Source organism: Apodemus sylvaticus, chromosome 3 (genome assembly GCF_947179515.1).
Source record: "Apodemus sylvaticus chromosome 3, mApoSyl1.1, whole genome shotgun sequence".
Taxonomy (NCBI): Eukaryota; Metazoa; Chordata; class Mammalia; order Rodentia; family Muridae; genus Apodemus; species Apodemus sylvaticus.
In genome coordinates, this window is record NC_067474.1 from 127487777 (window position 1) to 127510345 (window position 22569).

The 22569-nt window shown below is 38.5% G+C and overlaps 1 protein-coding gene across 1 annotated transcript in view; it reads left to right on the forward strand.

Annotated features, from left to right (window-relative positions):
* The window catches only part of LOC127680340 (selection and upkeep of intraepithelial T-cells protein 2-like), a 112186-nt gene that overhangs the window by 56059 nt on the left and 33558 nt on the right, over positions 1-22569 (forward strand). The window contains exons 2-3 of the mRNA XM_052175825.1: positions 13407-13498; positions 16661-16738. Coding sequence (XP_052031785.1) covers positions 13407-13498; positions 16661-16738 — 170 coding nt within the window. The remainder of the gene's footprint in view (positions 1-13406; positions 13499-16660; positions 16739-22569) is intronic.

Sequence of the window (22569 nt, forward strand, 5' to 3'; positions counted from 1 at the left end):
TGAGTTTTGCAGGCAAATTGATGGACCTAGAAAATATCATCCTGAGTGAGGTAACTTAGACCCAAAATGACATCCATGGTATGTACTCACTAATAAGTGGATATTAGACAAAAAAGTACAGAATACCTAAGATACAGTCCAAACTGATGGAACTAGAAAATATCATCTTAATTGGTAAAAAGTCTCCATAAGATTGACCAATATATATATATATATATATATATATATATATATATATATATATATATATATATATATATATATAAACAAGATTGTGTGTTACAGTCTTAATTATTGATATGAGAGACCCAAGAATGCTCTGGATTGTGAAAGCCCAGGCATTTGATAAGAAATCAGACCCCAATCCATAAGGCTCAAGCCAGGAAGCCATTTTCCCTCCAAGAATTCTGCTTTTATTCCTGCCTCCAGGATGCTTCACTTCTTGAACTCCTGTGTTTGTTTCCACATCACAATGTGGAGGGTTACCTGACTTGTAACTGAATTAAACATTTTCCTGCCTGTGTTGCTTTGGTCATGGTATTTCATCACAGAAATAAAAATGATGCAGTTTTTTATTGTTTTATTTGTTTTTTTAAATTTTTTAAATTTTTTTATTCGATATAATTTATTTACATTTCAAATGATTTCCCCTTTTCTAGCCCCCCACTCCCCAGAAGTCCCGTAAGACCCGTTCTCTTCCCCTGTCCTCCCACCCACCCCTTCCCACTTCCCGTTCTGGTTTTGCCGAATACTGCTTCACTGAGTCTTTCCAGAAACAGGGGCCACTCCTCCTTTCTTCTTGTACCTCATTTGATGTGTGGATTATGTTTTGGGTATTCCAGTTTTCTAGGTTAATATCGACTTATTAGTGAGTACATACCATGATTCACCTTTTGAGTCTGGGTTACCTCACTTAGTATGATGTTCTCTAGCTCCATCCATTTGCCTAAGAATTTCATGAATTCATTGTTTCTAATGGCTGAATAGTACTCCATTGTGTATATATACCACATTTTTTGCATCCACTCTTCTGTTGAGGGATACCTAGGTTCTTTCCAGCATCTGGCAATTATAAATAGGGCTGCTATGAACATAGTAGAGCATGTATCCTTATTACATGGCGGGGAATCCTCTGGGTATATGCCCAGGAGTGGTATAGCAGGATCTTCTGGAAGTGAGGTGCCCAGTTTTCAGAGGAACCACCAAACTGATTTCCAGAGTGGTTGTACCAATTTGCAACCCCACCAGCAGTGGAGGAGTGTTCCTATTTCTCCACACCCTCTCCAACACCTGCTGTCTCCTGAATTTTTAATCTTAGCCATTCTGACTGGTGTAAGATGAAATCTCAGGGTTGTTTTGATTTGCATTTCCCTAATGACTAATGAAGTTGAGCATTTTTTAAGATGCTTCTCCGCCATCCGAAGTTCTTCAGGTGAGAATTCTTTGTTTAACTCTGTACCCCATTTTTTTAATAGGGTTGTTTGGTTTTCTGGAGTCTAACTTCTTGAGTTCTTTATATATATTGGATATTAGCCCTCTATCTGATGTAGGATTGGTGAAGATCTTTTCCCAATTTGTTGGTTGCCGATTTGTCCTCTTGATGGTGTCCTTTGCCTTACAGAAACTTTGTAATTTTATGAGGTCCCATTTGTCAATTCTTGATCTTAAAGCATACACTATTGGTGTTCTGTTCAGAAACTTTCTCTCTGTACCGATGTCCTCAAGGGTCTTCCCCAGTTTCTTTTCTATTAGCTTCAGAGTGTCTGGATTTATGTGGAGGTCCTTGATCCATTTGGATTTGAGCTTAGTACAAGGAGACAAGGATGGATCAATTCACATTCTTCTGCATGCTGACCTCCAGTTGAACCAGCACCATTTGTTGAAAAGGCTATCTTCTTTCCATTGGATGTTTTCAGCCTCTTTGTCGAGGATCAAGTGGCCATAGGTGTGTGTGTTCATTTCTGGATCTTCAATCCTGTTCCATTGATCCTCCTGCCTGTCACTGTACCAATACCATGCAGTTTTTGACACTATTGCTCTGTAGTATTGCTTGAGGTCAGGGATACTGATTCCCCCAGACTTTCTTTTGTTGCTGAGAATAGTTTTAGCTATCCTGGGTTTTTTGTTGTTCCAGATAAATTTGATAATTGCTCTTTCTAACTCTGTGAAGAATTGAGTTGGGATTTTGATGGGTATTGCATTGAATCTGTATAGTGCTTTAGGCAAAATGGCCATTTTAACTATATTGATTCTACCGATCCATGAGCCTGGGAGGTTTTCCCATTTTTTTGAGGTCTTCTTCCATTTCCTTCTTCAGAGTCTTGAAGTTCTTGTCATACAGATCTTTCACATGTTTGGTAAGAGTCACCCCAAGATACTTTATACTGTTTGTGGCTATTGTGAAGGGGGTCATTTCCCTAATTTCTTTCTCAGCCTGTTTATCCTTTGAGTATAGGAAGGCCACTGATTTGCTTGAGTTGATTTTATAGCCTGCAACTTTGCTGAAGTTGTTTATCAGCTGTAGGAGCTCTCTAGTGGAGTTTTTGGGTCACTTAGGTAGACTCTCATGTCGTCTGCAAATAATGATAGTTTGACTTCTTCCTTTCCAATTTGTATCCCTTTGACCTCCTTATGTTGTCGAATTGCCCGAGCTAGTACCTCAAGTACAATATTGAAAAGATAAGAAGAAAGGGGGCAGCCTTGTCTGGTCCCTGATTTCAGTGGGATTGTTTCAAGTTTCTCTCCATTTAGTTTGATGCTGGCTACCCGTTTGCTGTATATTGCTTTTACTATGTTTAGGTATGGGCCTTGAATTCCTGTTCTCTCCAAGACTTTAAGCATGAAAGGATGCTGAATTTTGTCAAATGGTTTTTCAGCATCAAATGAAATGACCATGTGGTTTTTTTCTTTGAGTTTGTTTATGTAGTGGATTGCATTGATGGATTTCCGTATATTGAACCAACCCTGCATTCCCGGGATAAAGCCTACTTGATCATGGTGGATGATCGTTTTGATGTGTTCTTGGATTCGGTTGGCAAGAATTTTATTGAGTATTTTTGCATCGATGTTCATAAGGGAAATTGGTCCGAAGTTCTCTCTCTTTGTTGGATCTTTGTGTGGCTTTGGTATCTGCATAATTGTGGCTTCGTAGAAGGAATTGGGTAGTGTTCCTTCTGTTTCTATTTTGTGGAATAGTTTGAAGAGTATTGGTGTTAACTCTTCTTTGAAGGTCTGATAGAATTCTGCACTGAAACCATCTGGTCCTGTTCTTTTTTTGGTTGGAAGACTTTCTATGACTCCTTCTATTTCTTTAGGCATTATGGGACTGTTTAGATGATCTAGTTGGTCCTGATTTAATTTTGGTATTTGGTATCTGTCAAGGAAATTGTCCATTTCCTCCAGATTCTCCAGTTGTGTTGAGTACAGGCTCTTGTAGTAGGCTCTGATGATTTTTTTGGATTTCCTCAGTTTCCGTTGTTATATCTCCCTTTTCATTTCTAAGTTTGTTAATTTGGATACTTTCTCTGTGCCCTTTGGTCAGTCTGGCTAAGGGTTTATCTATCTTGTTGATTTTCTCAAAGAACCAGCTCCTGGTTTTGTTGATTTTTTGTATGGTTCTCTTTGTTTCCACTTGATTGATTTCAGCCCTGAGTTTGATGATTTCCTGCCTTCTACTCCTCCTTGGTGAAATAGCTTCTTTTTGTTCCAGGGCTTTCAGGTGTGTCATTAAGCTGGTAATGTATGCTCTCTCCATTTTCTTTTTGGAGGCACTCAGGGCTATGAGTTTTCCTCTTAGCACTGCTTTCATTGTGTCCCATAGATTTGGGTATGTTGTGTTTTCATTTTCGTTGTGTTCTAAAAAGTCTTTAATTTCTTTCTTTATTTCTTCCTTGACCAAGGTATTATTGAGTAGAATATTGTTCATGTTCCACGTGTATGTGGGTTTTCTGTTGTTTTTGTTGCTATTGAAGACCACTTTTACTCCATAGTGATCTGATAGGAGGCATGGGATTAGTTCTATCTTCTTATATTTGTTGAGGTCTGTCTTGTGACCAATTATATGGTCGATTTTGGAGAAGGTACCATGAGGTGCTGAGAAAAAGGTATATTCTTTGGCTTTAGGATAGAATGTTCTCTCTATATATATATCTGTTAAATCTAATTGGTCCAAAGCTTCAATTAGTTTCATTGTGTCCCTGTTTAGTTTCTGTTTTCCTGATTAGTCCATTGAGGAAAGTGCAGTGTTGAAATCACCCACTATTATTGTGTTAGGTGCAATGTGTGCTTTGAGTTTTAATAACGTTTCTTTTACGAAAGAGGGTACCCTTGCATTTGGAGCATAGATGTTTAGGATTGAGAGTTCTTCTTGTATTTTTCTTTTGACCAGCAAGAAGTGTCCCTCAGAGTCTCTTTTGATGTCTTTGGGTTGAAAGTCAATTTTATCTGATATTAAAATGGCTACTCCAGCTTGTTCCCTGAGACCATTTGCTTGTAAAATTGTCTTCCAGCCTTTTACTCTAAGGTAGTGTTTGTCTTTGACCCTGAGGTGTGTTTCCTGTAAGCAGCAAAATGTAGGGTCCTGTTTACATATCCAGTCAGTTAGTCTGTGTCTTTTTATTGGGGCATTAAGTCCATTGATGTTAAGAGATATTAAGAAATAGTGATTGTTACTTCCTATCATTTTTGACGTTATTTTTTAAATTTGATTGGTTAACTTCTTTTGGGTTTAATGAACGGTTACTATCTTGCTTTTTCCAGGGTGACGTTTCCCTCCTTGTATTGGTGTTTTCCTCCTATTATCCTTTGTAGGGCTAGGTTTGTGGATAGATATTGGGTAAACTTGGTTTTGTCATGAAATATCTTAGTTTCTCCATCTATGGTGATTGAGAGTTTTGCTGGATATAGTAGTTTTGGTTGGCATTTGTGTTCTCTTAGAGTCTGCATGAGATCTGCCCAGGACCTTCTAGCCTTCATAGTCTCAGGTGAAAAGTCTGCTGTGATTCTGATAGGTCTTCCTTTATATATTACTTGGCCTTTTTCTCTTACTGCCTTTTTTTTAAAAAAGATTTTTTTTATTCGATATAATTTATTTACATTTCAAATGATTTCCCCTTTTCTAGCCCCCCCCACTCCCCGAAAGTCCCGTAAGACCCCTTCTCTTCCCCTGTCCTCCCTCCCACCCCTTCCCACTTCCCCGTTCTGGTTTTGCCGAATACTGTTTAACTGAGTCTTTCCAGAAACAGGGGCCACTCCTCCTTTCTTCTTGTATCTCATTTGATGTGTGGATTATGTTTTGGGTATTCCAGTTTTCTAGGTTAATAACCACTTATAAGTGAGTGCATACCATGATTCACCTTTTGAGTCTGGGTTACCTCACTTAGTATGATGTTCTCTAGCTCCATCCATTTGCCTAAGAATTTCATGAATTCATTGTTTCTAATGGCTGAATATTACTCCATTGTGTAGATATACCACATTTTTTGCATCCACTCTTCTGTTGAGGGATACCTGGGTTCTTTCCAGCATCTGGCAATTATAAATAGGGCTGCTATGGACATAGTAGAGCATGTATCCTTATTACATGGTGGGGAATCCTCTGGATATATGCCCAGGAGTGGTATAGCAGGATCTTCTGGAAGTGAGGTGCCCAGTTTTCTGAGGAACCGCCAGACTTCTTTCCAGAGTGGTTGTACCAATTTGCAACCCCACCAGCAGTGGAGGAGTGTTCCTCGTTCTCCACATCCTCTCCAACACCTGCTGTCTCCTGAATTTTTAATCTTAGCCATTCTGACTGGTGTAAGATGAAATCTTAGGGTTGTTTTGATTTGCATTTCCCTAATGACTAATGAAGTTGAGCATTTTTTAAGATGCTTCTCTGCCATCCGAAGTTCTTCAGGTGAGAATTCTTTGTTTAACTCTGTACCCCATTTTTTAATAGGGTTGTTCGGTTTTCTGGAGTCTAACTTCTTGAGTTCTTTATATATATTGGATATTAGCCCTCTATCTGATGTAGGATTGGTGAAGATCTTTTCCCAATTTGTTGGTTGCCGATCTGTCCTCTTGATGGTGTCCTTTGCCTTACAGAAACTCTGTAACCTTATGAGGTCCCATTTGTCAATTCTTGCTCTTAGAGCATATGCTATTGGTGTTCTGTTCAGACACTTTCTCCCTGTACCGATGTCCTCAAGGGTCTTCCCCAGTTTCTTTTCTATTAGCTTCAGAGTGTCTGGCTTTATGTGGAGGTCCTTGATCCATTTGGATTTGAGCTTAGTACAAGGAGACAAGGATGGATCAATTCGCATACTTCTGCATGTTGACCTCCAGTTGAACCAGCACCATTTGTTGAAAAGGCTATCTTTTTTCCATTGGATGTTTTCAGCCTCTTTGTCGAGGATCAAGTGGCCATAGGTGTGTGGGTTCATTTCTGGATCTTCAATCCTGTTCCATTTATCTGCCTGCCTGTCACTGTACCAATACCATGCAGTTTTTAACACTATTGCTCTGTAGTATTGCTTGAGGTCAGGGATACTGATTCCCCCAGATTTTCTTTTGTTGCTGAGAATAGTTTTAGCTATCCTGGGTTTTTTGTTGTTCCAGATGAATTTGATAATTGCTCTTTCTAACTCTGTGAAGAATTGAGTTGGGATTTTGATGGGTATTGCATTGAATCTGTATAGTGCTTTAGGCAAAATGGCCATTTTAACTATATTGATTCTACCGATCCATGAGCCTGGGAGGTTTTCCCATTTTTTGAGGTCTTCTTCCATTTCCTTCTTCAGAGTCTTGAAGTTCTTGTCATACAGATCTTTCACATGTTTGGTAAGAGTCACCACAAGATACTTTATACTGTTTGTGGCTATTGTGAAGGGGGTCATTTCCCTAATTTCTTTCTCAGCCTGCTTATCCTTTGAGTATAGGAAGGCCACAGATTTGATTGAGTTGATTTTATAACCTGCCACTTTGCTGAAGTTGTTTATCAGCTGTAGGAGCTCTCTAGTGGAGTTCTTTGGGTCACTTAGGTAGACGATCATGCCGTCTGCAAATAATGATAGTTTGACTTCTTCCTTTCCAATTTGTATCCCTTTGACCTCCTTATGTTGTCGAATTGCCCGAGCTAGTACCTCAAGTACAATATTGAAAAGATAAGGAGAAAGGGGGCAGCCTTGTCTGGTCCCTGATTTCAGTGGGATTGCTTCAAGTTTCTCTCCATTTAGTTTGATGCTGGCTACCCGTTTGCTGTATATTGCTTTTACTATGTTTAGGTATGGGCCTTGAATTCCTGTTCTCTCCAAGACTTTAAGCATGAAGGGATGCTGAATTTTGTCAAATGCTTTTTCAGCATCCAATGAAATGACCATGTGGTTTTGTTCTTTGAGTTTGTTTATGTAGTGGATTGTATTGATGGATTTCCGTATGTTGAACCAACCCTGCATTCCCGGGATAAAGCCTACTTGATCATGGTGGATGATCGTTTTGATGTGTTCTTGGATTCGGTTGGCAAGAATTTTATTGAGTATTTTTGCATCTATGTTCATAAGTGAAATTGGTCTGAAGTTCTCTTTCGTTGTTGGATCTTTTTGTGGCTTTGGTATCAGCGTAACTGTGGCTTCGTAGAAGGAATTGGGTAGTGTTCCTTCTGTTTCTATTTTGTGGAATAGTTTGAAGAGTATTGGTGTTAACTCTTCTTTGAAGGTCTGATAGAATTCTTTACTGAAGCCATCTGGTCCTGTGCTTTTTTTGGTTGGAAGACTTTCTATGACTCCTTCTATTTCTTTAGGCATTATGGGACTGTTTAGATGGTCTAGTTGGTCCTGATTTAATTTTGGTATTTGGTATCTGTCAAGGAAATTGTCCATTTTTCTCCAGTTGTGTTGAGTACAGGCTCTTGTAGTAGGATCTGATGATTTTTTGGATTTCCTCAGTTTCTGTTGTTATATCTCCCTTTTCATTTCTAAGTTTGTTAATTTGGATACTTTCTCTGTGCCCTTTGGTCAGTCTGGCTAAGGGTTTATCTATCTTGTTGATTTTCTCAAAGAACCAGCTCCTGGTTTTGTTGATTTTTTGTATGGTTCTCTTTGTTTCTACTTGATTGATTTTGGCCCTGAGTTTGATGATTTCCTGCCTTCTACTCCTCCTGGGCGAAATAGCTTCTTTTTGTTCTAGGGCTTTCAGGTGTGTCATTAAGCTGGTAATGTATGCTCTCTCCATTTTCTTTTTCAGGCACTCAGGGCTATGAGTTTTCCTCTTAGCACTGCTTTCATTGTGTCCCATAGATTTGGGTATTTTGTGTTTTCATTTTCATTATGTTCTAAAAAGTCTTTAATTTCTTTCTTTATTTTTTCCTTGACCAAGGTATCATTGAGTAGAGTATTGTTCAGTTTCCACGTGTATGTGGGTTTTCTGTTGTTTCTGTTGGTATTGAAGATCACTTTTACTCCATAGTGATCAGATAGGGGGCATGGGATTATTTCTATCTTCTTATATTTGTTGAGGTCTGTCTTGTGACCAATTATATGGTCGATTTTGGAGAAGGTACCATGAGGTGCTGAGAAAAAGGTATATTCTTTGGTTTTAGGATAGAATGTTCTATATATATCTGTTAAATCTAATTGGTCCAAAGCTTCAATTAGTTTCATTGTGTCCCTGTTTAGTTTCTGTTTTCCTGATCGGTCCATTGAGGAAAGGCAGTGTTGAAGTCACCCACAATTATTGTGTTAGGTGCAATGTGTGCTTTTAATTTTAATAAAGTTTCTTTTACGAAAGAGGGTGCCCTTGCATTTGGGGCATAGATGTTCAGGATTGACAGTTCTTCTTTTTGCATTTTTCCTTTGACCAGCAAGAAGTGTCCCTCAGGGTCCCTTTTGATGACTTTGGGTTGAAAGTCAATTTTATCTGATATTAAAATGGCTACTCCAGCTTGTTTCCTGAGACCATTTGCTTGTAAAATTGTCTTCCAGCCTTTTACTCTAAGGTAATGTTTGTCTTTGACCCTGAGGTGTGTTTCCTGTAAACAGCAAAATGTAGGGTCCTGTTTACGTATCCAGTCAGTTAGTCTGTGTCTTTTTATTGGGGCATTAAGTCCATTGATGTTAAGAGATATTAAGGAATAGTGATTGTTACTTCCTATCATTTTTGATGTTATTTTTTAAATTTGAATGCTTATCTTCTTTTGGGTTTGATGAAAGGTTACTATCTTGCTTTTTCCAGGGTGAAGTTTCCCTCCTTGCATTGGTGTTGTCCTCCTATTATCCTTTTTAGGGCCGGGTTTGTGGATAGATATTGGGTAAACTTGGTTTTGTCATGAAATATCTTAGTTTCTCCATCTATGGTGATTGAGAGTTTTGCTGGATATAGTAGTTTTGGTTGGCATTTGTGTTCTCTTAGAGTCTGCATGAGATCTGCCCAGGACCTTCTAGCCTTCATAGTCTCAGGTGAAATGTCTGCTGTGATTCTGATAGGTCTTCCTTTATATGTTACTTGGCCTTTTTCTCTTACTGCCTTTAGTATTCTTTCTTTGTTTAGAACATTTGGTGTTTTGATTATTATGTGACGGGATGTATTTCTGTTCTGGTCCAGTCTGTTTGGAGTTCTGTAGGCTTCTTGTATATTCATGGGCATCTCTCTCTTTAGGTTAGGGAAGTTTTCTTCCATAATTTTATTGAAGATATTTGCTGGCCCTTTAAGTTGTAAATCTTCACTCTCATCTATGCCTATAATCCTTAGGTTTGGTCTTCTCATTGTGTCCTGGATTTCCTGGATATTTTGGGTTACAAGCTTTTTGCATTTTGCATTTTCTTTAACTGTTGAGTCCATGGTTTCGATGGAATCTTCAGCATCTGAGATTCTTTCTTCTATCTCTTGTATTCTGTTGTTGATGTTTGCATCTCTGTCCCCCGATTTCTTCCCAAGGCTTTCTATCTCCAAAGTTGTCTCCCTTTGAGTTTTCTTAGTTGTTTCTACTTCTGATTTTAGATCCTGGATGGTTTTGCTTAGCTCCTTCACTTGCATGTTTGTGTTTTCCTTCTTTAAGAGATTTTTGTGTTTCCTTTTTCATGACCTCAGCCTGTTGACCAAAGTTCTCCTGTATTTCTTTAAGAGATTTTTGTGTTTCGTCCTTCATGACCTCAGCCTGTTGACCAAAGTTCTCCTGTATTTCTTTAAGTGTTTTTTGCATTTCCTCCTTGTTGGCTTTTGTATTCTCCTGGATTTCTTTCAATGATTTTTGTGTTTCCCTTGCAAGGGCTTCTAACTTTTGATCCATTTTCTCCTGAATTTCTTTAAGTATGTCCTTCATGTGTTCCTGTACCAGCATCATGACCAGTGATTTTAAATCCAAATTTTGTTTTACTGGTGTGATGGGGTATCCAGGACATGTTGGTAGAGGAGAATTGGGTTCAGATGTTGCCATATTGCCTTGATTTCTGTTAGTGACGTTCCTGCGTTTGCCTTTTGCCATCTAGTTCTCACTGGTGTTAGTTTGTCTTGTCAGTGCTGGACTCACCAGTGCAAGCTGCCCCTTCCCAGTTGGCCTTTGGTGCACAGCTTACCTCCTGCACTGCTTGTAGACAGGGTGCTACTGCCCAGGCTGTTCAGATCCCAAAGCAGGCACCCGAAGGCTCCCGCTGGGTCCCGCTGGATTCACTGGAGCACACTGACTTCTCCCAGCTGGCCTCCCGGAAGCCCAGTTAGCCACTTGCAGGACTTGGAGATGTGGTGCTGCTGCCCAGACTGATCTGGATCCGGAAGCGGAGGGAGTAGAGTTGAGGGCTGCTGCCTAAGGCCTTGCCCCAGATTGTGTCTCAGTCTGTCCGATCCCCGGAGTCCGGAACCAGGATGGATGCACCTCTCCTGACTGGTGGGAGGCCGAGTTCTGAAGTTGCCTCCGTGCAGGAAAGGTGCAGCACAACTGCAGCTGCTTGCCGCCCGGCTGGTCAGTGAAGGTCAGTGGTCGTGGGCGCAGGGCCTAACTGGTCCCTGTGTCGCCCTGGCTCCACTGCTGATGGCCCTTCAGCTGGACCAGCTACTGCTGCACTGCCGCTGCTGCTGCCGCCACCGCCAGAAGTCTCTTACTGCCTTTAATATTCTTTCTTTGTTTAGAACATTTGGGGTTTTGATTATTCTGTGACGGGAAGTATTTCTGTTCTGGTCCAGTCTGTTTGGAGTTCTGTAGGCTTCTTGTATATTCATGGGCATCTCTCTCTTTAGGGTAGGGAAGTTTTCTTCCATAATTTTATTGAAGATATTTGCTGGCCCTTTAAGTTGTAAATCTTCACTCTCATCTATGACTATAATCCTTAAGCTTGGTCTTCTCATTGTGTCCTGGATTTCCTGGATATTTTGGGTTACAAGCTTTTTGCATTTTGCATTTTCTTTAACTGTTGACTCCATGGTTTCTATGGAATCTTCAGCATCTGAGATTCTTTCTTCTATCTCTTGTATTCTGTTGTTGATATTTGCATCTATGTCCCCTGATTTCTTCCCAAGGCTTTCTATCTCCAAAGTTGTCTCCCTTTGAGTTTTCTTAGTTGTTTCTACTTCTGATTTTAGATCCTGGATGTTTTTGCTCAGCTCCTTCACTTGCTTGTTTGTGCTTTCCTGTAATTCTTTAAGAGATTTTTGTGTTTCCTCTTTCATGACCTCAGCCTGTTGACCAAAGTTCTCCTGTATTTCTTTAAGTGTTTTTTGCGTTTCCTCATTGTTGGCTTTTGTATTCTCCTGGATTTCTTTCAATGATTTTTGTGTTTCCCTTGCAAGGGCTTCTAACTTTTGATCCATTTTCTCCTGAATTTCTTTAAGTATGTCCTTCATGACCAGTGATTTTAAATCCAAATCTTGTTTTACTGGTGTGATGGGGTATCCAGGGCATGCTGGTAGAGGAGAATTGGGTTCAGATGTTACCATATTGCCTTCATTTCTGTTAGTGACGTTCCTGCGTTTGCCTTTTGCCATCTAGTTCTCCCTGGTGTTAGTTGGTCTTGTCACTGCTGGACTCACCAGTGCAAGCTGCCCCTTCCCAGTTGGACTCTGGTGCACTGCTTACCTCCTGCACTGCCTTTAAAGAGGGTGCTGCTGCCCAGGCTGTTCAGATCCTGAAGCAGGCACCTGAAGGCTCCCGCTGGGGCCTGCTGGATTCACTGGAGCACACCGACGTCTCCCCGATGGCCGCCCGGAAGCCCCTCTAGCCTCTAGCAGGAACTGGAGATTTGGTGCCGCTGCCCAGGCTGATCTGGATCCAGAAGCGGAAAGAATTGAGCTGAGGGCTTCTGCCAGAGGCCTCAGGACTGGGACCCAAGCTCTGGGCAGCAGGAGCAAGCCGTGCTGCGAGCTCCCAGACTTCCTCTGGGTGCACACTCTGTTTTTTTAATTTAAGGGACACAAAGTTGATTGGGTAGTTAAGGGGAATGGGTCTAGGAAGAGATAGGGATGAATGTGATCAAACTAATTTATACAACTATCTCATATAACTAAGTAATATATCTATAAATATTTACAGGTATACATTTATCATCTCTTATATATGTCTGATAATTGTACAAATAGATGTATGAACGATTTCTAGAAATATAGTACATAATTACTGAACTAAACCTTTATATACGTGCACATGCATATACAGGTATCTGCAATAATTTATAAACATATGTATGTACTAGTTTCTATATGTTTTCATGTTAATAGCTAGTCTATGCATATTTAAGTATGTCATCTATGCTAAACATTAATATATACACATATATAATAAAATATAGGTGAATATACATATAAAATTAATTATTGTATCTTAAGTTTCATTACTTCTTTTATTTCTTCCTGAAGTTCACATCTTGTTCTTTCTTCCCAATCTTATTTCTAGTCAAGATGCAGCAAACTATTATTTTTTGAATTTACTACTTTGTTTTGTACCTTCAAAAAATAGTTGCTCTGTCAGCCTGGGAAACTACTATGATCTTTTGCTTAACTGGTCTAACTGGTTTTTATTTTTTTTTTTGAGGTTATTATCATTTATTAACTATATGAAGCTTCCTTGAATGCCTCATTTGAACTTAAAGAAATTTACTTGTGTTTCTAAAATTCTCTTTTCTATGTATATATCCAGCGTTCAACATTAATGCTAACTTTTTATTTAGCACTCAGTGAATGACAGACATGGATCAGATTTCATTTTGCTTCTTTTCTGGGGGAGGAAAGTCTTGTTAGTGATTGAGTAATACTAGACGCAATCACTGAGTTAAACAACGACTTCATTTATGAATTGATATGACCAGCCCCATAGGAACTTCCCTGGAAAAGAGACCTAACTGTCAGGTTTGCAGAATCCAGTGGCCAGATGTTCAGGGTAGGAGTGGGAGTTGTTTGTGGTTAATTTCCCTAATCCCCATCTAATGCTGACATATTTATGGCTTCAGGAGAACTGCTGAAGTGTTACCAAAATCTCATATGACTCAACTGATGCTTTCTTGGGGACAACAGAGAGCTGATGCGGGATCATCTGGCCTCGGTAAGTAAGTGGATTAATAAGTTTTAGGATATGTCTCTACCTTCATAGATATTTTTTATTTCTTCTACTTTTCTTCTTCCTTTTACCTCCTGGGAGGAATATTGTGCTCATAGAAACAAGTTTTAAGGACTTAGACAGAAGTATTTTAAGATTATTAAATCTTGGGGTTCAGAAGAATGGAGAGTTAATCTTGTCTATGGGGAAAATTCCCAAGTTTTTCTTTTTGGGTGAGATGGAAATTTAATCTTGGCAAATACTAAACTCAGGTTCTGAGTTTGATTTGAACAGGGCTAAATAAATATGTGTATGCCTGCATATATTCCTATAACTGCTATTTCTCAGCCACACAAAAGTGAGATGTGACCATCCTGTGATTTTTCTCAATTAGAAAGAGAATGTATGAGATACCCCTGCTGAGTCTTTAAAAATTCAATTTTTAGAACAGGATAGCAGAAAAAGACAAATACTTCATGTTCTCAGTCATACATAGAGGTATAGAAAGTTGTTTTCCTAAAAATAGCTGCATAAACAGGACTGGAACAGCACATTACTGGACATGTTAACATAGAAAGGGGAATATTATCAGGGATTCCATCCTAGTCAAGGGACTACAGACAGCTAATGAGTCCTAGAAAAAGAAAAATTATAGTATCCCAGAGATGAGCTTCCATATAATTGTCCAGTGCAGAGTGGTCAGCCTTGAAAACGTACAAAACATGACTCAGCATTCTGCTTTTATATCTACTTGTGCTTTATGTACACAGAAATGCATGTACAATCATACACATATATAATATTTATATACTATATATAAATGTATGCCTTTTACATATACTCATACTTATATGTGTGTGTAATAATAATTAAGAAAAATCTGCTGTTGTCTTGAGAGTAGGGTGATGTGAGATAAGCTAGAAAGAGTAAACAATGAGAGTAAACAATATAATTCCATTTTAAGTTTTAAAAAATTATAATTTTTTTCGTAAGGGAGATCAATATATAATTACTAGATTCTAGAAAGGGAAAGAGATGGATAAATGAGTTATTTAATCTTTCAAAAATATACCAAAACATAATTATCTTGGTGAAATAGTTCTAATAGGGCAAATCTAATTTAAAACTATTTACTGTATTTTTTTTTAAACTGGGATATAAGCAATAGATTCTAACTTGAGAAGTTTACATATTGAAATATCACACTGTAGCACATACACAATTATCACATTTCAATTCACAGAATGTTAAAGAAAGTGAAAATTATACTTTCTGAATAGAGCATTAAATTCTCCTTGAAAACATTTTTAACTCATAGAAACTCTGATCACCTGCACAAGACCTGCAAAGGATTAGTCCTACGATTTGCCATTCTGGAAGTCAGAAAAATCTTACAAGATCTCATCCCATTCTATGGCTTTATAGGAAGCTAATAAATGTTGGGTAGGGGAAGATATGCGCTTTAGTGATGTAATCTCAATGAATCATTTTTGCATAAACACACCTTTACCATAGCAATGGAGGTGAATAATATATATATATATGTATATATATATATGTGTGTGTGTGTGTGTGTGTGTGTATACATATACATATATGTATATATATATAAAATGGTACCCATTGTGTTTAATTAATATATACTGACAAAATGTAAAAGAAAGAGGAGTGGAGAAATGGCTTAATGGATAAGATTATGTGTTTCTTTTACAGAGCATTTGGGTTCAGTTCTGGCACCCATATAGTAGTTCACAACCATCTTTAATTTGAGTTCTAAGAGATTTCACAATCTCTTCAGACATCCATAGGCACCAGGAATGAAACTCATATACATACATCAGAGATTCTTAACCTGTAGATCATGATTCCTTTAGAGGTTGAACAAGTTGTTTTTACAAAGGGTACCTAAGACCATTGGAAAACACAGCTACTTACATTATAATTCATAACAGTAGTAAAATTTCAGTTATGAAGGTCAAGCAAAAACAATTTTATGTTTGAGGGTCAACTCCATATTAGAAACTTTATTAATTTGCTACAATATTAGGAAATTTCAGAACCACTGACATACACATACAGAGGTAAAACACATAAATGAAATAATTTATAGAAAGATTATAAAATATATGATATGTATGGGAAAACTTTTTATTTATTTAAAATGCAAGAAAGATATACCTTAAACATTTTTATATTTTTGTTTTTGTTTTTGTTTTTGTTTTTTGGATTTGGTTTTTTTGAGACGGGGTTTCTCTGTGTAGCCCTGGCTGTCCTGGAACTCACTCTGTAGACCAGGCTGGCCTTGAACTCAGAAATCCGCTTGCCTCTGCCTCCCAGAGTGCTGGGATTACAGGCATGTGCCAGCATCGCTCAGCTATTTTTATATTTTATAAAGTAAAGAATATAATAGATGAAGGTATAGATCAGATTTATTTTAACTTCACATTCAATTTAGCATTTATTTATAACTCTAGTATATAGCCTACTACTGCGTGTGTGACATAATTAAAAAGCTATCACATTTGCCTACTGAATAAAAAGCCAAAATACTCAGTAATGGATAAAAGACTTTCACATTTGACTATGAAAATTTTTCATCTTAAATTTTTACTAAATATTTGGTCTCATAAACATGTTTCTACTTATAAGTTCTACATAAGAATAAAATTCAAAACAATGAGTGCAAGAATAAAAGTCATGTATCCTTGTAAAAGGCTACATGATTACTCTAATAATTGTAATATGTTTCATACTTTTTCATGTATTTAAATATTGTTAAATATGGCAGACACTTACACATCAAGGTCTTTGAGACTTGGATCTTTTTGGAAGTTCCATAACCTTGTAGAGAGAGGAGACCTACTAAAGTTGGCAAGCACAGCACATATCATGCCTGGGAGGATGATATCTTCTAATGGGGAATAAATATCTGGAGTAATGCAGTCATTACACAGAACATTCCCAGAGCTAGGACCACCATATTTAGTAAGTACAAATTAAAGGATGATGTATATCATTAAATAAATGAGTGTTGTGCAGCTATTCATTGTCTGAAATTGTGGACTAACAGTAACTCTACTTGGAATCCAGAGGAAATGTATGGAGTATTTTGATATCAGTAAATTTTACTTTTGTTTTTACTGATAATTAACTTGTGTCTCTTCACAGGTGTAATGGGAGCTACAGGAGAACGTGCTGCACACTATGTTGTCTTATGTTTCCTCCAGATGGTAGCACTGAGTTCAGGTATGAATCTTTCACTTTCTCATGATTCTTAGGAATATCAACTACTCCAAGAAAATCAAAGTATGTTATAAATGAGAGTATTTATACCATTGTTCCTAAAGTGTGGATATAGTAATGAAATGAAGACAGTCACAAAAGTCCCCAGCTTAGAGAAACAAATGATAATTTCTAATCAGCAAATACTCTTTCATTGGGTTTGGTTCAGCTTCCAGGATGAAAGTACAATGAAAGAGATCAAATATTTGCCTTGAGAACACAATATTCATACTAAATGCACAGGACATGTATAGCATTTTTATACTGAGGAATTGTATAGGCTGCAGATAAATATTAGACTATGGTAGGGAAAAGTTTAGAATACGGTAAGGGGGAAATAGGGGAAGATGAAACAGGATAGCAGAGTGAAAACTTGATTTTGTAGGGGCATTTTATACAAAGCACAAATAAATATAGATTCTTAGAGACATTTCAAAAAGGACTTAGTAAGCAAATGATGTAAAAATGTAGATTATTCTAGCAAAGATGATTGTTCAATGATATAATCTCACATTTACTTGTGTTCCACCCTGATTAGATTAATTCTTAGTACTGCAACCTTCATTGGTGATGATAACTGTCCATTTTTATGCAGTTGTCTCCCCCATTGCATTGTGATTTCATTTGGATCACTTCATATATGTATATGTACACACACACACACACACACACACAACACCATTAGCCTAGGCACAAAGAACAACAAATAATAAATTGTACCTTATGAAAATGAACATGTTCTGCAATGTGTGTGTGTGTGTGTGTGTAATTTTATCAATCTCCTACTATATTAGGATTTTATACCAAGATGTCTCTCCCTATATTTTCTTTCTTGGCCCTCGTCACTCCCCTTCCACTTCTGGTTCTCTCAATACATTGTTTGTCTATCATAGCTATCAATATTATTTTTACTTTTAAGAGAGTTCTATGCTGGTCATTACATTTTTATTCTATATCTAATCATTGTGGTTATATGGATTGTAGATTTCTTATTGAAGACTTAAAAGATAATATCTACATAGTTGTTAATACATACCATACTTGTCTTTCTGGGCCTGGGATACATCACTCAAATGATATTTTTCCTTCACTTCATCCATTTACCTGTAAATTTTGATTTAATATTATTATATGTCTAGGTAATAATATTCCATCCTATTGTTGTACAACAACTTCTTTATCCATTCATCCATTGAAAAAAATCTAGGCTGTTTTCAATTACTAAATATTATAAATAGAAGATCACAATATTTAGAATATTATTGAATAAAGAAATACAAGTATTTCTTTATTAGGATAAAGCATCCTTTGGGTGTATGCTTAACAGTAGTATAGCTAGATCTTGAGATAGACCTATTCTGAGCTTCCTAAGAAACCACCACACCCATTTCTTCAGTGGCTGAACAAGTTTGCACTCAAACCACCAACGGATATTTGTGGCTTTTTCTTCACATTCTCTCCAACATAAACTATCATTTCTCTTATTGGCAGGTGAAGTTGATGAGTGTAAGATGAACTATAAATATAACTTTGATTTGCATTTCACTTATGGTGAAGTATGTTGAGCATTTCATCGTGTGCTTCATAGTCATCTAAGATTCTATGTTTAAATCAATAGGTGAATTTCAATTGGGCTATTTGTTTTCTTGATTCTAGATTTTTGAATTTTTATATATTTTTAGATATTAATCCTCTACTAAATATGTAAAAGTAAAAAAAAATCTCTAAATAATAATGTCCTTTTATGTGCAGAATATTTTCATTTTCATAAGTTCCAATTTATTAATTGTTGTTCTTTGTGCCTTTGAAAATGGTGTTATGTTCAGAAAGCCTTTTCCTGCTCTAATGAGTTCAAGAATGTCTCTCCCTTTCTCCTCTATCAGACTCAGTGGACTCAGTGTATCTACATTTATGTTGGGGTCCTTGATCCATATGGAGTTAAGTTTCATAATGGGTGATAAAATTGGATTTATTTGCATTTGTCTATATGAAGCCGTCCATTTTGAACATTACTGTGTTTAAATATTTTGTCTTTTTCTTACTGTGTATGCTGAGCTTCTTCATAAAAACAAACAAATAAACCAACAAAAAACAAACCAAAAACAAAACAAAAGAAGGTATCCATAAATGTATGAACTAATTTCATCTGGGACTTCAATTTGATTGCAGTAACAATTTTGTCTGTTTTTTTTTTCTAATACCATGCTGGTTTTGTTAGTATACTTCAATACTATAATTTGAGTTGGAGAGTGGTAATATCGCAAAAATTCATTGATTATCCAAGAAATTTTTTTTGCCTTTTACAGCATTCTTTTTTTTATTCGATATATTTTTTATTTACATTTCAAATGATTTCCCCTTTTCTAGCCCCCCACTCCCCGAAAGTCCCGTAACCCCCCTTCTCTCCCCCTCCCACCCACACCATCCCACTTCCCCATTCTGGTTTTGCCAAATACTGCTTCACGGAGTCTTTCCAGAACAAGGGGCCACTCCTCCTTTCTTCTTGTACCCCATTTGATGTGTGGATTATGTTTTGGGTATTTGAGAGCCATCTTTGATTTTTGTCCTTTCAAACGTTTGTGAAGAAGTGTTTTGGAATTTTGTTGGGTACTTCACTGAATCTGTAGATTGCTTTTGGTAGAGTAACCATTTTTTACTCTGTTAATTCCACCTACCAATGATCACAGGAGTCCTTTCCATTCTCTGATATATTCTTCAATGTCTTTCCCCAATCTATTAAAGCTTTTAGCATAAAAATCTTTCATTTCCTTGTTTAGATTTATGACAATTTTTTATTATTATTTGAGACTACTAGGGAAAATGTCCTGATTTCTTTCTTGGTCTATTTGTTATTTGCATATACAGGTGCTGATAATTTTTGTGAGTTACTGTTTTATCCAGATGCTTTGCAGAATATATTTACCAGATGTATGGATTTCTTAGTTGAATTTTTGGGGCTACTTATGTATACTATTCTGTTATCTACCAAAAAAGTACTTTAGCTTCTTCCCTTTCTATTTATATCTTTTCTCTATCCATTTGTGCTTTGATTATTATGTGCTGTGGTGAATTTCTTTTTTGGTCCAGTCTATTTGATGTTCTGTTTGCTTCTTGTTCCTGATAGACCTCTCTTTCTTTAGGACAAGAGAATTTTCTTCCACGATTTTGTTGAAATTATTTTCAATGCCCTTGGCCTAGGTTTATGCCCTCTCCTCTGTTCCTATAATTAATGGAATTTAATTTTTATCATAATATTCAAATTTCCTTGGATTTTTCCCTGAATGTTATTAGATTCCACATTTTCTTTTACCAAAGGTTCCATCTCTTCTATCTTCTCTTCAATGCCTAAAATTATCTTCTATCTCTTATATTCTCCTGGTGAGTCTTGCCTCTAAGGCTTTTGTTTGAGTTCACAAATGTTTCACTTCCATTTTTCCCTCAGTTTAGGTGTTTCCACATTTCATGGTTTGGACTATTTTCTTCATTTCTTTTAACTGTTAGTGTTTTCATAGCTTTCATTAATAGATTTCTTAATTTCCTCTGTAAAGTGCTTAAATATATTCATAATACCTATTTTGAAGTTGTTCAGCTGTATTGAATTTCTAATATCTTATATAGTATGGTACCTGGGCTCTAGTGGAAACAATGTCTTGAGTCATACTTATTATGTTTTTATGCTGGTATGTAGCCATCAGAGTAGAATGACTAATTCTACGTGCTGATATATGGTTTGTCTGTCACTGTTGAGTGCATCTGTGTCCCATTCATTTCTTTCTGTTACCTCTCTGGTTTTTAGAAGAGTATGGTAGCTGTGAGTTGAGTGTTGGGAATGTTTCTGAGATCCTACCACGTATTATCACTGGGGATCCTGGGTAGAAAGTGTTTTTAAGAAAAAGAGGCGGCGGCGGCGGCGGCGGCGGCGGCGGTAGCAGTGGCTGCTCCAGCTGAAGGGCCATCAGCAGTGGAACCAAGGCGACACAGGGTCCAGTTAGGCCCTGCGCCCACGACCACTGACCTTCGCTGACCAGCCGGGCGGCAAGCAACTGCGGTTCTGCGGAGCCTTTCGCTGCACGGAAGCCACTTCAGAACTCGGCTGCCCGCCAGTCAGGAGAGACTCACCGCCATCTTGATCCCAGGCTCCAGAGATCGGTCAGACTGAGGTACACAAACATAATCCTAGGCCCAACACCGCAGGGGTCTGAGCCAGACGGGCGTTGGCCTGTACCCAGGCCCTGGGCTGTTCGAGTGGCCATCGGGGCGCCAACCCAGCCAGGAGTTTTTTTTTTTTGCCCCGGCCGGTGCACGCGCCGCCATTTTGCCTACAGGAGCCAGAGTGCTCGGGAGGGCAGAGACTGCTAACAAGCGTAGCCTGAGGCTAACAAAACGGGGGTCTAGGCCCCAAAAGGCACAGGACTGACCCCAAGAACTGGGCGGCTTGGTGGGCCATCTGTGTGTCAACCAGCCCAGGAGGTTATTAGCACAACAGACTCTCCCGGTGCTTTCGCGGAGCGCGGACGCGCACGCCCGCCATCCAGGTCACCTGGCGGACCCAAATAACAGACATAGCCCTAGGGGAACTTTGCTCGGACCTTGGCCTCCCAGGCGTTTGCCTGGACTCAGGGCCCAGGCGACAAGGCTAACCTAGTGTGCGCCAGCCCGGTTGGGGAAATCGGCTGCCCAGCGGAGTGAGCGGAGCACAGGGGAGGTCACAGCAACATTCACCTTCGGAGCTCCCTGGGAGTGCACACGGGTTCCACCTGGTCCACAGACACAATCTGGGGCAAGGCCTCAGGCAGAAGCCCCCAGCTCAACTCTCTCCGCTTCAGATCAGCCTGGGTGGCCGCCACATCTCCAGGTCCCTCAAGAGGCTAGTGGGGGCTTCCGGGCGGCCAGCTGGGAGAAGTCGGTGTGCTCCAATAAATCCTGCGGGCCCCAGCGGGAGCCTTCAGGTGCCTGCTTCGGGATCTGAACAGCCTGGACAACAGCACCCTGTCTATAGGCAGTGCAGAGTGTAAGCTGTGCACCAGAGGCCAACGGGGAAGGGGCAGCTTGCACTGGTGAGTCCAGCACTGACAAGACCAAGTAACACCAGTGAGAGCTAGATGGCAAAAGGCAAACGCAGAAACGTCACTAACAGAAATCAAGGCAATATGGCAACATCTGAACCAAATTCTCCTCTACCAGCAAGTCCTGGATACCCCATCACACCAGTAAAACAAGATTTGGATTTAAAATCACTGGTCATGATGCTGGTACAGGAACACATGAAGGACATTGAGGAGAAAATGGATCAAAAGTTAGAAGCCCTTGCAAGGGAAACACAAAAATCATTGAAAGAAATCCAGGAGAATACAAAAGCCAACAAGGAGGAAATGCAAAAAACACTTAAAGAAATACAGGAGAACTTTGCTCAACAGGCTGAGGTCATGAAAGACGAAACACAAAAATCTCTTAAAGAAATACAGGAGAACTTTGGTCAACAGGCTGAGCTCATGAAAGAGGAAACACAAAAATCTCTTAAAGAATTACAGGAAAACACAAACATGCAAGGGAAGGAGCTAAGCAAAACCATCCAGGATCTAAAATCAGAAGTAGAAACAACTAAGAAAACTCAAAGGGAGACAACTTTGGAGATAGAAAGCCTTGGGAAGAAATCAGGGGACAGAGATGCAAATATCAACAACAGAATACAAGAGATAGAAGAAAGAATCTCAGATGCTGAAGATTCCATAGAAACCATGGACTCAACAGTTAAAGAAAATGCAAAGTGCAAAAAGCTTGTAACCCAAAATATC